General features: G+C 43.5%; 1 protein-coding gene across 1 annotated transcript in view; it reads right to left on the reverse strand.

The window, feature by feature from the left end:
- Positions 1-16,731, reverse strand: part of DEPTOR (DEP domain containing MTOR interacting protein) — an 81,309-nt gene extending 64,578 nt beyond the window's left edge. Inside the window, exon 1 of the mRNA XM_086879612.1 lies at positions 16,497-16,731. Coding sequence (XP_086735738.1) covers positions 16,497-16,582 — 86 coding nt within the window. The 5' untranslated portion in view covers positions 16,583-16,731. The remainder of the gene's footprint in view (positions 1-16,496) is intronic.
- Positions 16,732-26,292: the final 9,561 nt, after the last annotated feature.

The raw sequence follows: 26,292 nt of genomic DNA on the forward strand, positions 1-26,292 counted from the left end.
GAGAGCAAGAAAAGCTATTTAAGTAATGCTGAGGATCATAACAAAAGAATTAGACAAAGTTTTGGAGAAAAGATTTCTAATTCTTACTTAAGGCAAGAATAATAATAATTATACCAAAAAATTATGTATTGCTATATTAGGATTATGTATTATATGTAATTCATACATTATGTATATGTATAATGTTCTTTAGATGATCTTCCATCCCTGTGGTTTATAATTACACGATTTACACTGCTATCTCCAAACAACCTTGGGAATACTGTAAGGTGGAAGAATATCAGAGGCTGGCCTTTGAGTGCACTCTACCAGGATTCAGCCTTTTTAAAGTCCTGGTTCATGTCAGCAGCAAAAACCAAAAAAGTTCAAATGCTGCCTATATTAAGACACTTGCTGTTTATATCAAAACTTTTATTACAAGTGTATATGCAGATATACAGACATTCTTTGTGTGTTTGCCAAAGCTCAGGAGCTGTAGATACGAGAGATGTCCCCATTTCGTGAACATGCTTTCTTGTTTTTGTCACAGGATGTTCCCTGGTTTTCATTTTCATTGCTCAAACATCCAGTAGTCCTCACCCAGCTGATTGGAAGGATGGGGATTTAACTGGCCAGTCAACACCAAACTAGTGGCAAGTTTTCCTCCATCATCTGAAGGAAACTGTACAACCTTTGTGGCATACACCTGTGTCAAGACAGAGCTGGGCATCGGCTGTGAGGAAACCCTGTCAGCTGGGTAGCAGCATGGGTAGAGACCAAGGGTCTGCTCTGATTCCTTGCTAAATCAAAGTGTAGAAGCCAAGAGGAACTGCAGTGGCTGAGGATCCTTCTGCCAGCTCCACAGCCCAGCTCCGCATTTTACGCTTGGCTGAAGTTTCTGCATGTCTGAACTCAGTTGGCTTTCCTGCCTCCACGTGCAACATTCACTCATCCTCTTGAGATCCAGATCATCAGGTTTGCAGGAACCTCCAGCTTCTAGCCTGAGATCTTGTGAAGTCACTGCAAACAGCCTGTCTATATAGTCATAGTCAGCTTGGTCTTAGCCTGGAATTTGTCTAATTTTATATAGTGGCACATAACTTTATTGAAATAATATGGAGCACGTCATTATTAAAGTGAATAAATTGAAAGAAGTTAGAAGTCTAAATCCAATGGTGTTACAGCCTTTTAGAGCTCCCTTGACTTGTGTTTGTGAGTAAAATACAAGCCAATATGACCTTTCCAATCAGCTGGAGGCAACAAAGCAGCATAATCCTAATTAACATTCTGCTCATTTATACATTTTCTTCTTACAGAAAATCCTGTAACATTCAATAAAGTTTCACTGGCAAAAGAAAAATAAAAAATAAACCACTTTGTGCAGATGAAAAAATGAAAAATGTGTCGGAAATCTACTGATTGCCCCAGACTACAGTGAGCTCCAAATGAATGCACGCCAATGGTAACAATGATTTTACTCAACAATTTTGCAACATAACACTACTGCATTTATTTTTTAAACACAGAAAGGATTGCTCTCTGACACAAATGTTTTAATGGCAAAAAAACATCTTATCTGCTTTAAATCTCTCTCTTTATCTAGGTCATCCAAACACATAACAGCACGTATTATGGTATGTGAATTTAAGGGGATTATTTAATGGGATGAAGTTGCTCATTGTCTAAATTCTGGTAGGCTAATGAAGAACTTCATCATTAGGTAAAATCTATTATTAAAAATCACAGTTAAATACTGAATCTATTTAAAATATTTTCCTTTTGCAAAAATCTAGCCTGAGGGATGGTTTTGTTTCATTAGCTCAGCATTTTTCTGTGTCTCATATATCATGGTATGAACAGATACACAGCTGTGGCACAACCACTCTTTATGAATAGCTCCTTCTGTCAGGATGCTATCAAGGATCTTGTCTTGTTTGATTAGGCCTTGTAAAAAGCTCAAAAGTATATAAGCTTTGAAAAAAAAATAATATTACAGAAGCATTCTCCCTCTCCTCTTAAGATTAAATGGAAGTTTTCCTTTAAAGTAATAAATAAATCCCTAAGGAATCCAGAGAAGTCCTGCTGCTCTATTGAACAACTTGCTCCCATTGCTGGGCCATGTGTTTGCCATTTTTCTTGTAAGCAATATTCTCTCTCCACACATGCAGAAAGCTCAAGTGAACAGGTATTTATGTGCTCTGACAATAAATTCAAAATGTGACTTCTTAGTGCTTTAATAACTCAGACCATGCACCCTGACCCTTATTCACCAGGTAACAGCATCAGCTTTACACACTCATCAGCCCTAGTAGAATGCTGCTGGATTTAGATTATAACAACATGGTTATGTTTACAGCATACTCCCAACTTTGTCTCGGGCCTCAACTTGAATCCAAACCACATGTTGCAAAGACGGTTAGAGACAGACTTCAGATGGGCAACGAGACAAGAGGAGGTGACTGCTTCAGGCCTGCACTGTGCTCTTACACAAACTCAGACACTCACCTATGATCAGTGTAAATGGCCCAACACTGTGTTAATCCAATTCATCACCTCAAGACCAGCCCTGTCATCACTTGTCTTGAAGAAAGGAAGATCTGTAGGAGCTTGGCTATGGTTGCTCTTCAGATGGTTTGAACAAGCACAGTTGGACAGGCAGACCACAGGCACTTCTTGTTGCAGCTACCCAGGCACGTGGAGGATGGCTATAGCATGTGCCAAGGTTTAGCCCCTAATTCATGCTGACTATCAAAGCACAGCACAGTGTTCATTAGATCTTAATTTGAATGTAACCAAAACCAATTGAAAGACAGAATCACAGAACCCTTAACCCTGGCAAGTCCACCACTAAACCAGGTTCCTAAGTGCCATATTGTTTAAATACCTCCAGGGATGGTGACTCTAACATTTTCCTGGGCAGCCTGTTAGAGCGCTTGACTACCACTTCAGTGAAGAAATTTTTCATAATGTACAATCTATACCTCCTCTGGTTCAACCTGAGGCCATTACTTCTTGTCCTATTGCTCGTTGCCTGGGAGAAGAGACCAACCCACCTGGCCACAGCCTCCTTTCAGGGAGTTGTAGAGATTGATAAGGTCTCCCCTGAGCCTCCTTTTCTCCAGGCCAAGCAGCCCCAGCTCCCTCAGCCAATCCTCATCTGATCTGTGCTCCTGACCCTTCCCCAGCTCCATTGCCCTTCTCTGGACACACTCCAGCCCCTCAGTGTCCTTCTTGTAGTGATGGGCCCAGAACTGGACACAGCACTCAAGGTGTGACCTCACCAGCACAGGGGGTCAATCCCTGCCCTGCTCCCGCTGGCCACACTGTTCCTGATTCAGGCCAAGATGCCATTGGCCTTCTTGGCCAGCTGGGCACACACTGCCTCATGTTCAGCCACTGTTGACCAGCACCTCCAGGTCCTTTTCCAAGGGCAGATTTCCAGCCACTCAACTCTGGAGCATTGTTTGGGGTTGTGAGCAGAATGCAGGACCTGACACTTGGCCTTGCTGTATCTCATAAAATAGACCTCAGCCCACAAATCCATCCTGTCCAAATACCCCTGCAAAGCCCTCCTGCCCTCCAGCAGATCTACACTCCCACACAGCTTGGTATCATCTGCAAAGCTGCTGAGGGTGCTCTTGATCTCTTCATCCAGATTGTGGATAAAGATATACAACATTTCAGTCCATATGTAAGTAGGCTGTGCATACATGAACTGCTAGAACTGCAAAACTGGTCACTGCTTGTGGCCAGTGAAGACATTAAACCATTGATCAAGTGGCCAATGCCTTTCTACAGGTTTTTAATTTTCTGAGAGAGAATACTGAATAAAAAGATGTGCTGTGTAATTTTCTGCCTGCAAGCAAAATTTCACGATTTCCACTCCACTGTATTTTTTCCTTAGCCACTATATGTTTAAATAAATTCTTCTTTCCATTTTTATTGTTTTTCTCCTGAACAGTTTATGCAATCCTTTCTTTCTTCCTCCTTTGGCCCTATATCTTTCCCAAGAGTACTGTTGTTACTGGCTCCATCTAAACTCAGACATTCCATATTTGTCAGAAAAGCAAGCAACACAGGGTACAAACATATTTAATGTGAAATAATGTATGAAACATTGTTTCAGCTGGTGTTGATTTACAGATTCAACCAAAAAAAGTAATAGGGAGTTATTAATACATTAATTTGGAGCAGCTCTAACCCCTCTGTAGCCCAACAAAGTGAATGTAAGCAATTTTCTTCCGAACACTAGTGTTTGATTTATTAGCAGGCCCAAAGTATAGCACTTTGAAAAACCACCACTTTATAGAAAACTAAAGAGATTGGATTTTCCCCCATGAGGAAATATTTTTAAAGGATCTAGGCCTTGCAACATTGTGATAAAACACAATGACATATAGAGAAAGAAAAATTATCCCATTGTTTTGTGTGTGTTGAAAGAAATATTATTTTTAAATAGGTGGCATAATGGTTGGGCACATTCTTGATATAGTCATGTTTTTGACTGCAGGACAGACTACAGGATGAGATGTGCCTCTCCAAGGGAAGAAAATTTTAATAGTTCAAATACCTTCCTCCCTTAATATGTGGGTGAAAATCCTCTTTCCACAAGCAAAGTTGGAGCTGCAGGACTATGGACACTGTGCACATGAATGAACTCCCAAATCCTGGTCCCACAGGGTGAGGGAATCTGAGAGTGTCATGCAGGCAGTGAGAAAGTGGAGCAGGTGGCTGGTCCTGAGCTTATTGTTGCTCCTGTAATGCCAACACAGCACAGCCAGCAGCATTTCTGGCACCATGACCTACTGGCCTTACAGCACATATTACTCTCTACAGTCTCAAATCTTTTCCCTATTCTCACTCTTCAAGGATTGCTATAAAACCAGCATGCCCCAATTATGTGCACTTTGGTTTCTGTACCCCAAGTTTTTGAGACATGAATCTACAGATCACAAACATCTTGGAAAGAAGTCTTGGTGGTGGGAAGAGTTATGATGTTGGAATTTGATGAATCTCATGTGATCTGAGGTAAAATCCTAGCCAAACTTAAGACATTGAGGTCAAGGGAGCCAGGCTATCATCTTCACATCCTCCTAAAAATCTTAGTAGAAACAGAGAGATTTTGAAAGTTCTTGGGGTTTATTTGGAAATGGATACATTTCTCATCCTTAAATTTGGTTGAAAAGCTGTATAATATGAGAGCAGTGGTACAAACTAGCCCAGATGATTTTGCACTGAAGCAGGTCAGGAGGCATTCTTAGAATCCCTTCCACCAGTGTCACTGAGCGGATAATCATCTCTGGTTACCAGCCAATAACAAAAAGCTGGTAATATCACCCACCACAGCTTGAAGAAGACAACACACTATGCCTTCATAAAATATTCAGTTGGAAGGGATGGATCTCTGGAGGTCATCTGGTCCAACCTATACTGAAAGTATAACCAGTTAGTACAAGTTGCTAAGGGTCATGTCGTCCAGGCAAGATTTTAATATTTCAGAGCTTCTCTGAACTCCTATTCCAGTTTTTTACTTACCCTCACAGCGAATACTTCTTTCTAAATATCTGATTAGAAAGTTCCTTGCAAATTTTGACTACTGCCTCTTGTACCATCCCTGTGCAACTTGGAAAATTCGCTCCCCCTTTCCCTACATCATCTCATTTTCATAGTTGCAACCACAAGAATCCCCCAGAGCTTTTCTTCACTAGGCAGAGCAGACCCAGCCCTCAGCACCTCCTTGCAGCTCACGTGCCCAGGCCCAACCCCAACCTGAGAGCCAGCCCTCTTTGGGGCTTGAGTGTTGTAGGAAGACTCTCTGTAGTCTATTTTAGAGTTGCATAATTTTTCATAAATTAAAGATAAATAAATAAAGCTTATTAAAATAAAATAACACAAACTTTTAATAAACCTTGCTTTATTTCTTCTGTTCAATGTGTTTTTAAGAACCCATTTTCACCCCTTGTCTAATTAGACATGTAGTAACATGATACCAATGGCTCCTATTATGGACCCATTTTTCTTGTCACAGAGATCTATTTATTAACCTCATTTAATCTCACCTATTTCTACCATTTTCCAAAAGACTTGAAAGGTCTGAGCTTGTCCAAAATGCTATGAGTTTTGAAAATAATTGTTCAAGGCAAGGCTTTAAGCTTCTAGATATTCTCAAAATGCTATTTGTACAATCTCTTCTGAGATTTGTACATGATAATGCTACTTTCAGCTTCTTCTCATGACAACCCCCCTCTGTTTGCATGGGACAACCAACAAAACAGCAGTTTAAGATAAGAGTAATTTTTTCTACATCTTAGTAAAAATAAATTAATTTCAACTAGAGGAAAGTGTAAGTTAATTACATCCTGAGCATCAGGAAACAATTAACAGCTTTCTATTATATTGCACTAATTTCTAAGCTATACAATTACATGCTACTGCAGAAAAGGATGTATGATTATCAAGACAAGGATCTTTTTAGAAAAAAATGAAAGGAAATTGTTCCACTGATGACAATCAGTGCTATAAATAATGCCTAGCTAATATATTTTCAGAAGTCATTTCCATTATTTGCAATCCTAATTTTGAGTGATGTGTTGGCTGTGTGTTGTCAGATTCTCCTTCCAAAGAGGCTGAGCATAAATGTTGGACAGACTCCTCAGATAAGTCCTCAAAAATTCAGCTGACTGTGAATATTCTCCAATACTCATTGGAATTAAATTAAAAATCATTGTTTTTACTAGCCATATTGTAATTAAGTCTTGGATTCACTTTGTCTCTTAAATCAGGGCCAAGACTGGCTTGTAAGGGACAGGCAGGCCTGCTTTGAGCAGCCACAATGCTTTGAAGACACAACTCACGATGCAAAGAGCGACAGACATGGCATACAAACACTTGAGTACCAATAAACCCAATTGTCCCAGTGCACAGGTAAGCGGTGCAGACACAGAGCCAGTGGGCTGTAGGGCAGTTCAGCCAGACACTACTAGAAACACTACAGAAAAACACCCAACAGTACTTGGTGTGAGAAGCAAGGAAGCAAACCCACACAAACCTCCGTAACACAAAGCCAAAGGCTACTGTGCTGGATGGCCACTACGTTACTGGGAGTGGGAGAATCTTCCCAAACCAGGTAGAGCATATAAGATTCATATAAGATAAATATGATAATGCTGCATCAGCAGAAGAACTTTGGTCCCTGCTAATTCCTTGTGCAATGCCCCTTTCAGGACAGCTATACCACTCCCCCAGAATGTTTAAACTCTGTTGCAAGTTCTCCTTACCTATTATTTTCCGCCTCTAGTCTTCCTGGCACTGTCCTCAACAAACATGATCTTGTCTGAATCTTATATACAGCTTGGAAAAATAGTTGCCACAGCTCAAGAGCTGTGAAGAATAAGAGTGTCTGTCTCTCGGATTCCTTTCACTGCCTTGTCTTCTGTCACACCAAACACAGTATTACTATACCTGACTTTCAAGCTCCCATCTTTGCTATCACTCTCTCTTAGATGCACTGGCTTTTGCTCTGATCAGCTATTTAGTAACAGTTTGACATTTGATTTTTTTACCTTCAAGTGAGCATCTCTGTGCTTGCTGCCTTAATAGAGGAGGCACCCTCACCCAAACAGCCACAGAACCATTTGGATGGAGTCACCCAAATCTTGTCTAGCATTGCTATGATCTCTGCCAAAAACCTGATATGTAAACAAGGGTCAAGCAGGGCAACAACTAGGGTGAGAAGAGACTCCTGGACTGGCAGAGCTGAACTTTTAACTTCAAGAACTGATTCCCTGAGAAGCCAATCTCACTATGGGGTCCGCATCCCCTGACCTCAGCCTAGCTGATCTTACCTTTTACATCATCAGCAGCACTAGTTTGACAGGATAACACCCTGTCTGAGCCCCTGATACTGTTCACCATGGCCTCAGACATGCACCAATGCAGTGCACCAGCCACGCAGCAGAAGCCCCAGTCCAAGGGAACTGGGCTGCGTCCTTCTGCAGCAGTAGCCAAACACATTGGACCAACAGTCCTGTAAAACCCACAGCACGACCTACCCCTTGTTCCTCACAGAAACAAAAAACTCTCATCTGCCTGCAAAGCCCTGACACAGCTGTGGTAGCCCATGTACCCAACCACATAACTGCAAGGAAATGGAGAATTACAGCCTGTGATGTGAAAACATGCTTCTATATTTGCTCTGAATTAGCAAGTGCGATCAGGAACATTTTTTAATTATTTGCAACTGCACCTTTAAGATCTGAATGCATTTACTAGATTGAGGCACTGCTAAGACACAAACTGAAAACTGTAAAAAGCTGATAATTAAGGTCAGGGTTGCCTTCTGAAGTAGTGCTGTCACACTGGTGATAAGCTGGTCGTGCAAATTGCACAGTACAAATTTCAAACCACTTGAAATATCATTATTTGAATGCCCATTTATGCACAATACTGTGACAAGAGTGTAGAAGAAAAGGTAAAAGCCTTGAAAGAAAATAACATTGTCAAATTTAGTCTCTGTTCCTGTCCAGTAACAGCATATGGATTGGGCATTTTGCACTCAACACCATTTTTACAATTCCAGTCTTCTACTGGAGTCTGAAATTAAATCCAGCAAATTCAACCCTGAAGAGGTGGTCAAGCAAACCCAGCAGTGGCTGCTGTCACCATTCCCTCTCCCTGTACTTGACCATGTGTTTCTGCTGTCTCCTTCACGCCAGTGTTGGCACTGGTCTGAGTTCATGATGAACCTGTTTAGAAAGTTACATTTTTCTTATTTGGCTTCAGCTGCTTCAGTTCCCTGAACTTCTGATCCCAAACACCAGTGCGAAGTGCAAGGGAAGTGATAAGAGCAGGGCAGTAGCAGCCTGCAGTTAGATCCGCTCTATCAGTAAACCACAGCCTCAAACCGTACGTATGTCAGTGACATGGGGGAAGCCAGCACCCATTTCTCCCCCTTGTACTTCTTCAGAGAAAGCTTTTTTGTGGTCATGTGGTAAATTGGTTTGAAAACTGACCCAACTGAAACACCAGCCTTCCAAAAGCTCTGCTGATCACTGCCCCAGTGCAGGTCACCATACAGTGATGGTCCAGAGATGCCTAAGCCAGTCCAGAGGAGGGAAAACACAGAGGAGGGAACCGGAAGGCAAGAACACCTATTTAATTCCAGTGGTTTATACATTAAAATTGTTTAAAATATATGTTTACATGTCCTAATCTTGCTTAAGAACAAAACCAACAACCCATGATTAACACATGAAATGCATCCTTCCCTCAACAAATGCTGGTGGTTCTGCTGAGACTTCAAGCTTTACACTTTCTGTCTTTATTAACCTGAAAAGTCTCAAAACAGTTCTTCTTCAAAGACCAGATATACAAACCAAACCTGATTAGCTCTTGCTTCTTCCTGAGCCTTTGATCCCCTTTGCCAGTTCTCCATCAGTTTAATCTCTTCCTTCTTAAATTAATTCTGTGAAGGTGACTGGCCTTGAACATAGGAAAAAAAGTATCTTTAAGTTAAAGGAACTCACTCAAGTCTGCTCTGCCAGGATGGTAGTATCAAGAGAATTAACAAAATAAAAACAGCAGGGTTATGAAAATAAAAAGCAGAATAAGTAGCAAGAGAGTTAGACCGGCCCTGAGCCTCAGAAGGCGATGTCTGTTTCTGAGAACAGACCCCAAGTAAGAGCTACCACCAAGCTGGCACTCAGTACCTGTACACTTAATGGTGGGGTCAAAGAAGTTTATATCAGGAACCTAGCTGGACTGCAGAGAGGCTGACATTTGCTGCTGTGACAATATCCTTCACTTTCTTAAGTTCTACATCACAGAAAGCACTGAAATCCTATGAGTTTTGAACTTCAAAAAGTACTGGAGTCTACAGATACGTCAATTAAAATGAGACACACTGATTCCTCCCTCGTCCTTTCCATCTATCCTGTAGTAAAAGCTGGCTAGCCTCCCTGCTGGCTCCAGTCTGGTCTCTTACTTTACTGATGTGACTCTGCGGGGGAAAAAGAGCAGATCCTTCCCTGAAGAGGGTACGCACAGATCCCTACCCATTTCAGCATAAACAGTATCCTCTCTGCATCTCCACACTTGGGAGTTATTTTTCTCTGTGCTTTCAGGATGCCACTCTTAGGCTCAGAGTCTGACTTCCCAAACCAGAAATCTCAGTACTGACAGAACCCCACCTTGGTGGCTTCACACAGACCATCCCTCATCGTCCAGAACCCACCACTGCTGCAACCAGCCGTAGCCAAGATTTGTGTTGCAAGGGCTTCATTTTTCTTCAGAGCATACAGCAGCCACCCCTGTTGGGACCTGATAAACACCTCAAATTCCTAGGCACTACCACTACACAAACAGTAAATTATAATGACAAGTGATAGGATGACTCCTCTGTCATAGTGCCACTATGGTCACTGCTCCCATAGAAGCAGGGATCATGTAATAAATGCAAACCTAGATTGGTTTTGGCACATTCATTCTGCCTTCCCTGCATGACCATCAACATTAAAACAAGTTTCTTTCACTTTTTCATAGGCAGCTCATAAAATAAATAAAAAATATTCTTGCACATGCTATACACATCAACTCGCCTGCTGATCTCTGCTAACCTGAGACACAAGTTAATGATTGACTCCATCTGGAATGGAATACATAAAATATACAGCACAAACCACTCATACAACATTTGCCTTATGTACATAGTGAAAGAACAATCCCTATTTGCACATGCGTTGTTAACTACTTGATCTCTGAGCTGCACTTGAGGAAAGCTGCTGAGGGAAACAACTGAATTATTAAAAGGCATAGCTAAAAGGAAAGAACTAAGGAAACAAAGCCTTACATCTTCATTTCTAGAAATGAAACAAAGCCTTACATCTTCATTTCTAGAAATGTTGAAACAGAGCCTTACATCTTCATTTCTAGAAATGTTGAATAGCCCAGATTTTACTGAATGACATGAGAAATTTAAATAATTTATAGTAATAAAAATATGTAATTGGAATTGTTGTGATAGGGTAGAGTTAGCAGGAAACCTTTCAGATTTCATAACGCTTCATTTTGCAGCTTTACCAACCTTCACTTTGACACCTTTCAGTGTATCATCCTGGTGAAACCTCACAGAGAAAACTGAGAATTTTTTGGTTGCTTGATTTTGGAAAACAAATTGATGGAAGTGAAATTATTTGTACAGAGAGTTCTAAAGGAGTCTGTTCCACAGAGATCTGATGATATAATCTCTGTGTACTATCCACCCTGTGGAAGCTAACATACGAGGGTCTCCTCAAGTGAAACAACTGAAAACTACTATTTTTAGGGTTAGCTTTGAACCCAATCAGTAGCTCTTGGGAAATGCAACCACTGGTGAAGAACTAAGGAAGTTGCAAGAAAAATGTTCAGGGGGTAGAAAAACAATCATTCCCTAAGGAGGAAGTACAAAATTGGATTGGTTTAGGCATATTACAAAATCTCATTTTATGAAATTCTGTCAATTCTTCAAATCACATAGATGTCTGTTTAACATCTATGGATGTGACTTGAGAGTAAGTGACATTATTATATTATATTATATTATATTATATTATATTATATTATATTATATTATATTATATTATATTATATTATATTATATTATATTATATTATATTATATTATATTATATTATATTATATTATATTATATTATATTATATTATATTATATTATATTATATTATATTATATTATATTATATTATATTATATTATATTATATTATATTATATTATATTATATATCTCAAATCCTTTTATAGTCTAAGTTTACACCAAAGTCTTAACACACTTTCAAACACAGTAATAGCATTTAATAAATTCTGTAACTATACAGTTCATATAACATTGTATCATAGCAATACATTAACACTAAGGGTCTTTTGATATCGTTGCTCTAGAAACTGTCACTGTTATGTGCCATGGGCTTTCTGCGCCTTAGAGTGCTAATGAACTTTTCAATCCTATCACAATGAAAAAATGTTGACTGTTTATTGCTTAAAATTAGAAAAAAGTTATGGACCTATAAGTGCTGCCATCCTTCACAAGTTAATGACTCTGAAAGTTATGAACTCTAATATGGCTTCTGAAAGTGATTAGGTTCGTGAAGTGAAACCTTTGGAAGACAAATGAAGCTGGTTATGTCTTACAGCTTCAAAATGTGTAGCTGTTCACCATGTAAAACCTTTAATTGTGTAAAACAAAACTCATACACCAACTCTCACAAAAATGGAAATAAATTTCTGTTGAATCTTTTGCCTCTTCCAAAAGAAAGAAAAATCTCTACGAAACATGCTTCATACTTTTCTAAGTAGAAAGAAAGATAATGCTGATTATAAAAACTGTTCTATCAAAATCACTGCCTTGTGGAGAAGGCAACACTGCCTCATCTAAAGAAGACTCATATTTATTTACCCAATTATTTAACAGAAGTGTGAATAGGGAAAGACGTAGATTCTTGTGAAAGCTGGCGATAGAGGGGTCCAAAAGTCTGCAGAGACATTAGATGTTATTCAAGTTACACCTACTACAGAGAACTGCACATCATATACAATGGCAATTACAGGTGTTAAAATATTGCTGCTCACTTGACCAAAGCCTGAGGATTCTTGAATTACTAGGCACATTTTCTGGAAGAAATGCAAGACTCTGGGGAGATATACAAGATTTTGGTGACAATCTGGCACCAAGGAACAATTAGCAGATGAGGAGATTTCAGACACCCCTACCTTGTAAGATAGGCAACCAGCATCTATATTAAAATATGCACATTGAAACTGCTTTTGGTTGCCAGAGGGTAAAATCAGCTCTATCCAAGTCAGTTCTCAAACCCAGACACTTTAATCCTTCTGCCAAACAGTGCTGAAATGGGCACAACCTGTTGCCTTCAGCCATGAGGGCAATGAGCTTGGAATTGCTCTGCTTTTGATAAAATTCTTAACAACTTCAGTAGTGCCATTATTAAGCTTCCAAGAATGACTATCGATGTGACATCTTCCTTCAGGTACTCCCAGCAAGGCCAAGGAAGCTCAGGGACATTCACTTCCCCAGGGCTGTACCACGCATGGATTTGCAGGCAGGGATGTAGCAGGGTGGAGGCCTCAAAGGGTTCTCCCAGTCCTGAGGAAGCTGAAGGTGCCATGATCCTCTCAAACATTTAAAGGGCAGCACTGTTAAAACCTCCTCAGAAGAGAGAGAGCTCACCACTGAACCGCTATAGGGTCTCTGCATAAGAACAAAGGGAAGAGCTGAGATTTTGGGTGGCTGGAGCTGTCAGGCAGCCAAAGCCTTCACAGTTTGTCCCTGCAGGTACATCAGTGCCAAAGCTTCCAGCCAGATCATGCCCATCCCAGCTTTTGCCTTGCTCTTGCTAATCTCCTGCATGAAGAAGGGTCTGTTCTGGTGTGTCACACTGCTGAAATCTTCAGCTTTCCTTCACAGCTGTCAGCTTAATAATTTAAAGGCTTGCCAAGAGCCAAACTTCTAAGTCCTTACTTTAAAAAATTATGTTTCTATTAACCAAAAGTAAGAGTTAGGCATTTGCTCAGAGAGCTGCTGGCTATAGAGGCAAAGGACACTACTAGATGTAAAAATTTACCAAGTTATCTAACCTATAGCTCGTTTACTTTTTCCATAAATCACCCCACCCATGGGCCAGGATTTACATCACAGCCTGAGCCAGCAGCCACGTTCCTGTGTGCCAGCTGACATTACACACATCAGGGCAGAGGCTCCTGACCTTGCAAAGTCAAAACACACATCACAAGCAACCGGGAGACAGGAACAAGGAGAAGGAAAAAAAGTATTTGTCCTATCCTTTCCCTCCCCCAGCCAGTGTTCACTTGTCTAGGGAGTGGAAGAGGGTACAGGGCTTCCATTCCCACCACAGGCACTGCCAGTGTGCAAAGCCAGGCTTGCCAAGGTGCTGCTCAGACATCTTTAACCCTCACTGCATGAAACTCCTGACACAGAAGAACAGACATGCAACAGCCCATGGGAATGAAAGCTATGAGGGAACTCGTGAGGCTGGAGCAAAACAGGCACTAGGAACTTTGCAAGGAATTTAAATCAAGCAGCTCTGGTAAGTATTTGAGTTTAGACACACGTGCTGTTTGGTCTAGTACAAGAGTGCTTTAAATACCTCCATTTGGTCACGTTTGTGTAAGTAACACTATGCTCAGTTTCATTTTACACTTTTACTCCTAAGTTATGTGCTCATCTTGCATGCACTTTCACCCAAATACACACATAATCACCTGTCTGGCTGCATCAATCCCACTGGGGAATCTTGCACTTGTAAGCATCACTAAGAATAGAGTACAGTATGTTGCCTTGAGTGCATGTGTGTGCTGGTTTTCTATCATCTGTTTGCCTGCCCCAAAGGCTGCTGATATAAACTGTCTTTGATCCTGAAAACACTCCACATTTTCATTTCGCATTAACAATTATACGCTTATCTTGGACAGGAAAAAGGAAACTTTAAATGCAGGGTTGGCTAAAACTTGTCTGCCAGCCAGTCTTCTATCACTTATTTGTGGCTTTTACTGCCTAGAGAACTGAAGAATACAAATTCTTTGCACAGAGTATTCCAACAGAGAAATAGAATGAAGTAAAGAAAAAATTGAAGGGAAGTAGACAATTTTGGGTGCAGTTTCACAATATAGTTCCAGCTGACCCAACAGCTCACTGCTATCCAAATGAAAATTTTGTATCTTCTCCACCACATCTCCACATCTTCTTCCTGGCTCCACATTCCAAACACCTATCTTCTGTGGCTTCTGGATGTCAGCAGATCCAAAAATTAAGCTACCCACCAAATCACCACATTGGATCTGCTTTCAAGAAGCAGTTACCTGAGCAGGCACAAAGAGGAGGTGGGACTACACTGCTGGGTAGTAGGAAAAGGGCCAGAAGAGTGGATCTCCCTGTTCAGCAGTAGCCAGACATTATGCACCCTGACTTGTTCATGAACTCCTAGTCCAAGCAGATCTAAGCCATTTCTTACAGCCTCATGAAGGAATGGCCATAGGTAACTACACAGAATGGGCAATAATTATTGTGTATCTGCAGATCGCCTTGTCCAAAAAGGCCAGTGTGTTTTCAATACCTTAATAAACAAAATGACAAATATAATTCTTGGTAGCAACATTGAGCTGATTCTAGGAGCCTGATTTGGTAACATTTTCTCAGTTTCTTCTCAGGGAAAGATTGCAAAGCTTTTGTTTTTACATTTAACTATGAGGCATACAGAAAGATTCATGTGATCCTTATAGAAATTTTTTGTTAGCCTGAATCTTCAACTTCTAGCAACATAAATTACGAATAGCAGGATTCTTATCTGACACTTGGATGCTCAACTCTGCACCAAATCCACCATACAGGACCCATACCAGTGCACTCTGTTACCCTAATTGTCACTTCAGGCTACTACTTTGAAGCAGAATCTCAAGCTTGGAGGAGTCATTGGTGTGTACTGGAGCCAGATCACCAAAATAACATTTACTTGCTGAACAGGAGTACCACTGGTGTGCATCACAAAGTGGCACTTCTTACTTCATGGATGCAAACGCTAACAGTGTCTGTACTAGCAGCAATTATGGCATCTACCAAACCAGGGAACATTTCTATCACTTTTCAGTGTTTGTCTGGCATCTCAGAAAAAAATGTAAAAAAAAACAGGGAAAAACTACTGGGAAAAAAATTTTACCCTCCCTTTCTAGTTACTTATATAACACATTATAATGGGATTTTTCTTCCTGGATTACAGGATGGTCCACCACCAAACCAAAATTATTAAAATTATTTTTTTCTCCTCTGTACTGTATAGGTACAGCCAGCACACATAGCCAGCATACACCACAGAAATTAAAAATTAACTGAGTCAGGCATTTTTTGTTCAAGGCTCCTGTGCTGCTCACAACTCCAGTCACACAGCACTGTTAATTGCTGCTGGCACTGACAGTAGGAATCCCCTTCCATCTGCTGGGACCAGCTGATGCAAAATAAAAACAATCCCTTGGAGTGAGGCGCAGCGCTGCGGGGTCAGTGCCCGGAGCCGCTGGCAGTGCCGGACGGGCAGCCCGGGAGCGCTGCCCTGCGCTCGCCCGGCCTCTCCACGGGCTGCAGAGACTCTTCATCTCTTACGGTTTCTCTGGGTTTCTTACTCTTCAAAGACGCCGCTCTCCTGCAGCGTTTGATGCCTTTAGTGGCGCAGCAGCCTCTCCCCAGCCGCCCCCCGTTCCCCGCCGGGCAGCGGAGGTGCCCGGGCAGGAGCTCCCCGTGCGGGGCTGCGGCCCCTCGTCCTCATCGCTGCTGAAAGCGGGGCCGCAGCCCGGGGCCGCGATGGAAGCAGGGCAGGTGCTCCGGTGCAAAGAAAGTCCGCGGGGACAGAACCTCGCCCTCCTTCCCCCAAACCTCGCCCTCCTGCCGTCAGCGGGGCTGCCCGGGTACGCGTCCCCGGCAAAGCGGGACGGAGGCATCGCTTACCGGAGCTGCTCGCCGGTGAGCAGGACCTCGGCCATGTGCTCCAGCTCCGCCGCTTTCTGCTGCATGCTGCTCATGCCCTCCTCCATCGCCGCCGGCCTGCGGGCACGGCACCTCCGGCTGGGGGGGCACCGGGGACTCGCCGCCCTCCGGCCGCGCTGCCCCCGCCGGCAGCTCCGGGGCGCTTCCCGCCCGGCCCCGGAGCTCTTGGCGGGGGTGGCGGCCAGCGACAGCCACCTCCAGCCGCTCCGGCTCACCTGAGCGCCTCGGGTCACTTTTCCCCACGGCAGGCTCGGATCCCTGCCGCCGCTTCCCGTGTTATTGTGTCAGTGGCAGGCGGAGAAACACATGGCTGCAGCCGCCGCGCCGCAGCCGGGCTCGCCGAGGCAGCAGCGGCCCCCCCCGGCTGTCACACGGCAAGGTCGGCGCTGCCCCCGCGGCAAGGGCCCGGCTCCCCGCCGGGGGCTGCGAGCCAAGCGGCTGCTGCCGCTGCCCTCGCCGCCGGCCCCGGCCCGGGAGGCGGAAAGCGGCCGCGCACGGAGGAGCGCAGCGCTCCCCGCCCGTGGCTCCTTCCCGCGGGTGCAAAGTCCCGCGTCCTCCCCCCAGCACGGGGCTGCCGGGAGGACGGGCTGCTCCGAGGAGCAGCGAGCTCGGGAGGTGTCGATCCGACTGCGCGGGCGGAGATGCGACTGCTGCCCGCTCAGGTAGTGCGGGCTGCGGCTTGGCAGTGATCCTTGGAGGTGCAGGTGATCTGGAGTTTCGCCCTCAAACTGTTACTGCCCTCCTGCTGTCCACATTTTCGCTTATCTGCCACCCAGGGGTTATTTTCAAACCCTGGTCCCCTGCTCACGTCAACTCTTTGTCTCCAGGCGACAGAGGATGCAGAATTCTTGAGGGCAGAGGAACATTTTGTCTTGGCAACGGGAAATAAATTGCAAGGTCACGAGCACTGTTTGTCAACATTTCTGATGGTGAAAAAAACCCGTCCTTTTCTTTAAAAAAGTCCAGGAGAAGACATCTTCTGCAGTGGTCCAACCATGGTTTTCATTTGCAAACACATGCAATACCTTGATTGACTACTCCTTGCTTTTATATCTGTCTGCACATAGTTTGTATGCATGGAAATTGTGTCTGCTAAAGTACATGCAGATTCATCGATTAAAGTACATGCATCGATTCAGAACCAAAATGATAGAAACCACAAGAAAAACTAAGAAGGAATCAAGTGAACCTAGTAGTAACTAGAGTGCAGACAATGGGAAGAAGGTGTTTGCATTGCCCACAGTGGAATTGTGGCATTTATTACCAAAGGTGGCTCTGGATTTAAAAGAATGGACTTGGAATCAAGGAGAAAAATACTTGGAAAATAAATCTACATAGGGTTACTGAGCAGACAGCAGCCACATCCAGCTCAGGAAATTCTCTGTTCTAAAAATAATGGTCTCACAAGGCAAGCACTTGTGTGACATTTCATATGTGCTTTGCCTGCTGCTCCCTAAGCATCTGTTTATAGCTGCTGAGATGAACACAGGACTGGACAGACCTTTGGTTCAATCCAGTAGAGTCCTTTTAATGAGCACCTTTCTGGGTCTCAAAGAGCTCTAGAGGTCCATGAATGGCAAAGGGAGGAAAATGCAATCTGCCTTACTTTCATCTGGGCCAGAGACAGGGACACCTTAGGACTGTAAGCACTACAGCTTGAGATTACTTTCTGTAAATTTGGAAGAATCGCATTTAATCTGAATACTTGAAAACAGCCTTTAATTCCACTCACACTGCAAACATACAAAGTACGGATTCACAAAGCTGGAAACAAAAAGGGAATTGAAACAACCATCTCATCTGACCTTATCTTTAAGACAAAGAATGTACACAGCAATTTTTATCAAGCACTTTATCACATGACAGAAGGAAAGACAATTTCAAGAGAATGTACATTGCAAGCCATTTCTGGGTAAATCCTTGGCTCCATCACCTGGGTTTGGCTGATTTCATCCTTCACTGCTGCTAAAAAGAGATACACTGTTCTTCCAGGCTCTGGCAGCACAATCTGCAATGTGTCTTATGTTAGTTTTCCCACTTTTAGGACCTCTGCTTGCTGCAATTCAATTCATTAAACAGACAAAAGAGTAACAGAAAGTCAAGAACTTTCTTCTGAGCTAGTGAGCAGAGCTGTGCAGATGGTTACAGGGTGCAACGAGTGCCAGAGCTGACACCAAGGTAGAACGCCTTGGCAGCTTGAAACAGGAACAAAAGAGGGAGAGGGAGAAGAAGCTGTCTTTATGCAGTGACAAGGTATCATGACAGGATGCTTGTGGAACTGCAGCTTGAAATCCATATCTTTCCTTGCACAGTTTTGCAACTAGCAAAATGCAGACCAGTACTGGATTATTTAATGATTATAGAATTTCATGTTGGCCTTTGCACACTGATATCACATTGGTAATTTGTTCCACATGTTCAAACTGAAAGTTCTTACAGTTACAGTTATCCTGAGAGGGGGGGAATTAGCTATCAGTCACTCCAAGGCTGCTGTCACCCTAAAAAGGGTAATGACATAACCTTGAAGGGTCACATTGCAGCCAAGAGACAGTAAAAAGCTACACAAAATAACCTGATGGAATGTTTGCAACTCGTTTTTAATGTACAGATTGCTACAGAACATAGGGTCTAACAAAAAATTTGGCTGTGTTGACCCTTCCTCCCAAGGGAGAGGTGATGAAGACTAAAACACTTCTCTAAGAGGTGGGACAGCACGTGCAGAGTCTGAAATCCTGACAGCAAGTGAGAGGCATCCCCATGAGACAACCTCCTGAGACAACCTCCAGTAAGTAGATTGATTGATTTTTTTCAGATATAGGTTCAATTTTAGAAGCTGGTGCCTATTTTAGATATGAATACCTGAGTTTTACTTCAGCGTGGCTGAGGTTAAGTGAGGTGGAGGTAGCTAGCCACAAGTAAGGCATTCTTCAGCCAAAAGCATGACAGATCTTTGAGCTGGAGCCCTGTGAAACTACAAAAACTCATCCTCCACAACGTCAAGAAAGTAACAAAAGCAGGATAGGTCTGCTAGAGGTTTGGTATCACAGGTGTGAGGGGTAGCTCAAATGTCTCCCAGTGCCTTTTGATAACATTTCAGCATGCAATGAGGTATAGGGCTGTACACTTGAACCACCAAGGTCACAACGCTCTGTAGAACCTCATGCATGAATAGGCACATTGTATTAGAGTACTGGGTTTAGAAAGCATGTTAGTAAGTTGTATAAACTTTCTTATCTCATTTAGTAAATTCCCAAGTGGTGAAACACTAGATGTTTACATAATGAAATACGAATATTGCTTTTGCTGCTTTGAAGACTATTGCATCTGTGGCCTACATTTTGACTTGATAAATTAATCTGATATTTGATAAATTAATTCTTTAGTTTCACTAGTCATTTTTCTGCCAGCTTATTTTAACACAAGACATCTTCATGAAAGAATTAAAAAGAATTCATGTCTATACTTCTCATTTCTCCTACAGCATTGTTCTTGAGTGCCATAGAAAGTTGTTTGGCTTTCTCTTGCTAGGATGACTAGAGCTTTTTAAACAGGAAAATGACATGGATGCAAAAGATGGTGAAGCACTTCAGGGACAAAAGGCATTAGCAGGTAAGCTGTTGGATGGTTGTGAGAGGTTTTTTTTTCCCTAGCATATTTTGTATAAGAGAGAGCATTATGTAAAAACAAGTTTGAAAATACTTGCTCACACTCTTTGCTGAGAAAGACAAGTACAAAATGGGTTTTGGCTTTTAAGTTGACCTTTTCATCTAAGTAGCTCTTGCGACACTCACGGAAAATTAGTGAGAAGGTTTTTTCCTATATTCCCAAGTTCATTTTCAAAGAGAGCTCCCTTGTCTTTGTGTTTCAGCTAGTTGACTTCCTTAGCACTAGAGGCCTGGGAAGGGGCACCATAGGAACTACCAGGTATTGTCCAATCTCCCCTCCTCTGTTCAGGCTATGTACAATTGTGTTTCCCATACATGAAAGTCCACAGATTACATTCACTGCTGCTCTAAGTTTGACCCATTTAAGTTGTCTGCTAGGAACTGGTCATAAGAATCAATGCTTGTATGATTCAAAGAATGCATCTGGCCGAGCTAATTTTAGTCTTGTGATAAACCACAGGAAAAGTTAGTAAGTTTTTTTCTAAAAAAAAAAACAAAACAAAAAACCCCCAAGGATATGTTTTAAACTTCTCTTTTTCTATTATTGCATCCAAGTTCCTGCAAAAGCCTCCACAGTGAGATAACAGAAGGAATTTTTCACACTCTGTCCAACTTTTCAGCACTAAAGTGAGAATCATATCTGTTTATATTCTTATATTTCATGTGTTACTGACCTGGTAGTTGTTGTAACAGTGAGTTGAAATGCAGAGAGAAAGGAATTTTGATCCTCAGATATACAGAGACAGTCTGAAAGGGGTTTTCTAAGCCTGTCCCTACACAGCTTTTCCATTTTGCATTAAATATTCATACACTCACTAGGCCAGACAGAGGTAGTGAGATTTCTGTGCAGACTGACAGCTAAGGCATAACCAAGAGATGGGTACCTCCTTTAGTGCTTTTTCTTGTGAGCAGGTAAATATTTTATAGAAACAGGCAGCTTCAATAAGATAAAAGATCAGAAATTTGCATCAGACCAGTAATCCAAATAATCCCAGTTGACAGTATGCTCTGTTAAACCAGCATTTTGCACTACCCAATGCGTGTTTCCCCCCTTATACCTGGAATCTTCTCTAATTCCTCTTATTTCATATATTCATTTTATTTCCCAATGATTTCAAATTTTGAGCATTGCAAAAATATTTACAAGTCAAAAAGCACCTGTAAACCTGTTGGAAACCTCAGGTTTAACTTTGAAGAAGATCATATGTATTTCCAGTAGGTTTTTTGTTTGTTTGTTTTCTTTTTCTTTTTTTTTTCTTTTTTTTTTGCATTGTAAGCAATGGAAATTACGACTTGTACAACTGGAGTTTTGTCTATATCATATGTTTAGTCCATAGACTTGTGTAGTATCCAGCCTAATGCATGGACTGGGAGGTGTGAGTCAGCTGGGAAGCGTGACTAAGAGCTGAAAAGGAACTGCTTTCTAAACCACTTCTCAAGTGTGAAGACAACACCTTCTAGCTCCGTGGTAAAAGCCAGCTTCTTAAGCCGTCCCCCAGCCTCATGTGTGCTAATGCACTCTGATGTCTGGTTTAAAATGTTTGTTTAAAGCGCTGTGGCTTGAACTGGCGGTTTGACACCGAGTTGTGATCAGCCCTGAACACTCAGGGTTGGTTTTCTTGTTCTCTGGGAGACAACACCCGAGAGTAGAGATTCAGTCTAAGATGCCTTAGTATTCTTTGCTATCTATTTCTGCTTCTCAGCGCAAGTTTCTGTTAACTATTTATCCTTCCACACTCACTGCCCACGATGGAGCACGCTCTGCCTTTGGGCACCTGGCTCTTTGTTTTCTAGGGTGAGCACCACAGCCGGGCTTGGGGGAGGTGGTGGGTGCAGAACGTGTGGTTCTGGTGGCAGGAACAGAGGCAAACAGCGTGACAGAGTCCAAACAGCTGCGTCTATGGGGTACAGAACAGGCTGATGAGGCTTCAGCACCGTCTCTGTCCTTCACCCTGAAATTCATGAGGTGAGGCTGTGGGGCACACAGAGACATCCCGGGCCAGCGAAGGCGCTCCTGTGGCTCCCAGAGCTCGGCGGGGCAGAGCAGCAGCACAGCCCAGGGCCGATGTGCGGGACCCCGGCATCGCTACAGACCCGGGCATGGCTACAGACCCGGGCATCGCTACAAACCCGGGCATCGCTACAAACCCCGGGCATCGCTACAAACCCCGGCATCGCTACAGACCCGGGCATCGCTACAAACCCCAGCATCGCTACAAACCCGGGCATCGCTACAAACCCCAGCATCGCTACAAACCCCAGCATCGCCACAAACCCCTGGCATCGCTACAAACCCCAGCATCGCTACAGACCCGGGCATCGCTACAAACCCCGGGCATCGCTACAGACCCGGGCATCGCTACAAACCCCGGGCATCGCTACAGACCCGGGCATCGCTACAAACCCCGGCATCGCTACAAACCCCGGGCATCGCTACAGACCCCGGGCATCGCTACAAACCCCGGGCATCGCTACAAACCCCGGGCATCGCTACAAACCCGGGCATTGCTACAAACCCGGGCATTGCTACAAACCCCAGCATCGCTACAAACCCGGGCATCGCTACAGACCCGGGCATCGCTACAAACCCGGGCATCGCTACAAACCCCAGCATCGCTACAAACCCCGGGCATCGCTACAAACCCCGGGCATCGCTACAAACCCCGGGCATCGCTACAAACCCGGGCATTGCTACAAACCCGGCATCGCTACAAACCCCAGCATCGCTACAAACCCCAGCATCGCTACAGACCCGGGCATGGCTACAAACCCCGGCATCGCTACAAACCCCGGGCATCGCTACAAACCCGGGCATCGCTACAGACCCCAGCATCGCTACAAACCCCAGCATCGCTACAGACCCGGGCATCGCTACAGACCCCGGGCATCGCTACAAACCCGGGCATGGCTACAGACCCGGGCATCGCCACAAACCCGGGCATCGCCACAAACCCGGGCATCGCTACAGACCCCCGGCATCGCTACAAACCCGGGCATCGCTACAAACCCCAGCATCGCTACAAACCCCGGCATCGCTACAAACCCCAGCATCGCTACAAACCCGGGCATCGCTACAAACCCCGGCATCGCTACAAACCCCGGCATCGCTACAAACCCCAGCATCGCTACAAACCCGGGCATCGCTACAAACCCGGGCATCGCTACAGACCCCAGCATCGCTACAAACCCCGGGCATGGCTACAAACCCGGCATCGCTACAAACCCCAGCATCGCTACAAACCCGGGCATCGCTACAGACCCGGGCATCGCTACAAACCCCGGCATCGCTACAAACCCGGCATCGCTACAAACCCCCAGCATCGCTACAGACCCCAGCATCGCTACAAACCCCAGCATCGCTACAAACCCCAGCATCGCTACAAACCCCGGCATCGCTACAAACCCCGGCATCGCTACAAACCCGGGCATCGCTACAAACCCCAGCATCGCTACAGACCCCGGCATCGCTACAAACCCCGGCATCGCTACAGACCCCGGCATCGCTACAAACCCCAGCATCGCTACAGACCCCAGCATAGCTACAGACCCCGGGCATCGCTACAAACCCCGGCATCGCTACAGACCCCGGCATCGCTACAGACCCCAGCATCGCTACAGACCCCAGCATCGCTACAAACCCCGGCATCGCTACAGACCCCGGCATCGCTACAAACCCGGGCATCGCTACAAACCCCGGCATCGCTCAGCCCCGCTGCCATCACCAGCGCAGCTGCTCCCTCCGCCGGCTCGCCTGACTCCTGCCCCTGTAAAAAACTGCTGCCAGTGCTTAATCACTCTGCCACCCTGTGGCCCTGCCGAGAATTTGTTTGAAAATGCCAGTTAGAAAATTGTAGTGAATCGATGCTCCACGCAAGAAAAAGACTGTTAAATCAAGCTTATTTTATAAAGGAATAATCTTTAGACAATACAATCTTTGCACCCAATAAGAAACACAAACATATTTGACTTTATCATTTATTTCCCTCCTCAATAAACACCAAAAATAACTGCCCAATCTAGTAAAAATTAAAAAGTCAGTAAAACACTGGATAATTCAATATTCTCTTTCAGGAAGGTGTTTTGCAAGCATTTGTCTGGCACTTCCAGGGTTCTCAGAGTACTTCAGAATGTTCAGAATGTTCAGAATGTTCAGTGCTGAAGCAAAGAGATTAACTCAGTAGAACATGATTCTAAAATAAATCAGAATATACATTGTGCTGAGATATAGCAAAATGATCGGCTAGGATCAGTCCCTCTATTGAACTAAAAAGAAGGTATCTTCAGTGCTGTTGAGAACCAGAATTCTTTAATGTTGAAAGAATTCTTCTGCAGCTCTGGAAAGCTCCCTGCTTTTCCAGCAGGGAAACTGGATGCCAAAAGCCTGTGGGAAGGAGGCACCAAAGACAGAACTGGGATGAAACAAAACCATATCAAGGTTCTCTCATAAGACCAAATTCAGGTTTCTTGAAATAGATAATCTGGTAAACAATATTGCAAAGGGCTGAGCTGTAGTGGAACACTGTAATGCTCTCAACAGCTCAGCAGAAAAAAACCCATGTAAAGATCAGTCTGTAGTTGTTGAGTCCAAGAAGAAAATTTCACCAAGGTGCACTCCCACATGGAAGAAGGGTGACATGAGAATAAAATGGTCCAGGAAGCACCAGTGAAGAAAAGAGGATTGGTGAGAAAAGCATCCCACTAAGAACATAAAAGTAAGACCTGAGCTGGAGAAAACAGGGAAAGAATCTGGAAAAGCAGCAATGGAGATGGAAGGAATAAATTTTCTTTGTAAAGTCCTTCAGAGTTTTTTCCCTATATTACCTGGCTTCACAGCAATTGTCAGAGAGACAAGACCTTCCTTCCTTGTCCTCACTGACTTCTTGCTCTGGAGAGGAGTCCTCCAAATTTCTACCCTTAAAGATGTCAGTATAGAAAACTCACCCAGAAGCATCTCAGAAGACCCACCTACTGAACATTCCCACCCTGGAATAGGATCAGCTAACACAATTTTTCTATAACACAATTTAGCAGACCCCAGTGTACACTCCCGCAGGAATGGAACCTGCACAGCTTTTTTAATTAAAGCTTTTGATTTATTTTTTTTAATTGCCTTTGATGTTTCTCTCATTCAAATAATTAAATTTTGGAGGTAAACTCATTTAGTTCTCTGAAGATGGGCTTAAAGGGCAGTATTTGGCTTCATGCCTCATACAGGATCTCTCTCAAAACAGTTCATGATGAGAGCAGCCTCATCATCCACTTTCCAAGCAATTTGCCAGGGAAAGGCAATTCTGTTAGGTAAGGTCTGTGTCAAAACTGATGACCCAGTCTCTAACACTTAGACAGGAGAAAGTCAGAGGACAAGAATCTCTCCTAAGTGTATAGGCACTGAACATTTCTGAGTCAACAGTGATTGGGGATCTGAGATCAAAATGTCCAGTCAATGGAAAATTACTTGTGTTATCCTGGTTATAGCCTACCACATTATGTCAAATTATCTCAAGACACTGACAGCCCTTTTGATATAACCACTACTATTCATTACTCACAGAGCTGTAAGAAAATAATTGAGCTACTCATTTACACAATTGAATTGATTACAATGGAAAAATGTTTGTCCTCACAACAAACTCCAGTATTCAGCAGCAGGAGAAAAAAATAAAGATGGTTAGCATCTTCACAGAAAAATATCAAAAATATAATAGACATGGGATGCTTTAGCCATAGGCCCTAGTATCTGATGAGGGGGGTAGATGGAAATCTTCAGAACAAAATGTTTCCTGCAGAGATGTCTGCAGAGTTTTTCCATTTTCATGTCAGGCTGATGGTTTGGGGCTAAAAAGGGCATGGGACTAGAAGGGCTTCTATGTATATTGGGGAGCAGGATGGGAAAGCTACAGCTTGCTCATCCAACATGTCAGCATAGGGAAGAAAGTTAAGAATGACAAAATTGAGTGAACTGGTAATTTTTGAAGAGTTACAGCCTGAGATTGCATTATTCATCATGACTGAGGGGCAAACTAGAAGGCCTTACAAGGAGAAAAATGAGAAACACCTAGAATGTAACAGAATCAGACACTTGTTCTGCAGCT

Source organism: Cyanistes caeruleus, chromosome 1 (genome assembly GCF_971803275.1).
Source record: "Cyanistes caeruleus chromosome 1, bCyaCae1.hap1.1, whole genome shotgun sequence".
Classification (NCBI taxonomy): Eukaryota; Metazoa; Chordata; class Aves; order Passeriformes; family Paridae; genus Cyanistes; species Cyanistes caeruleus.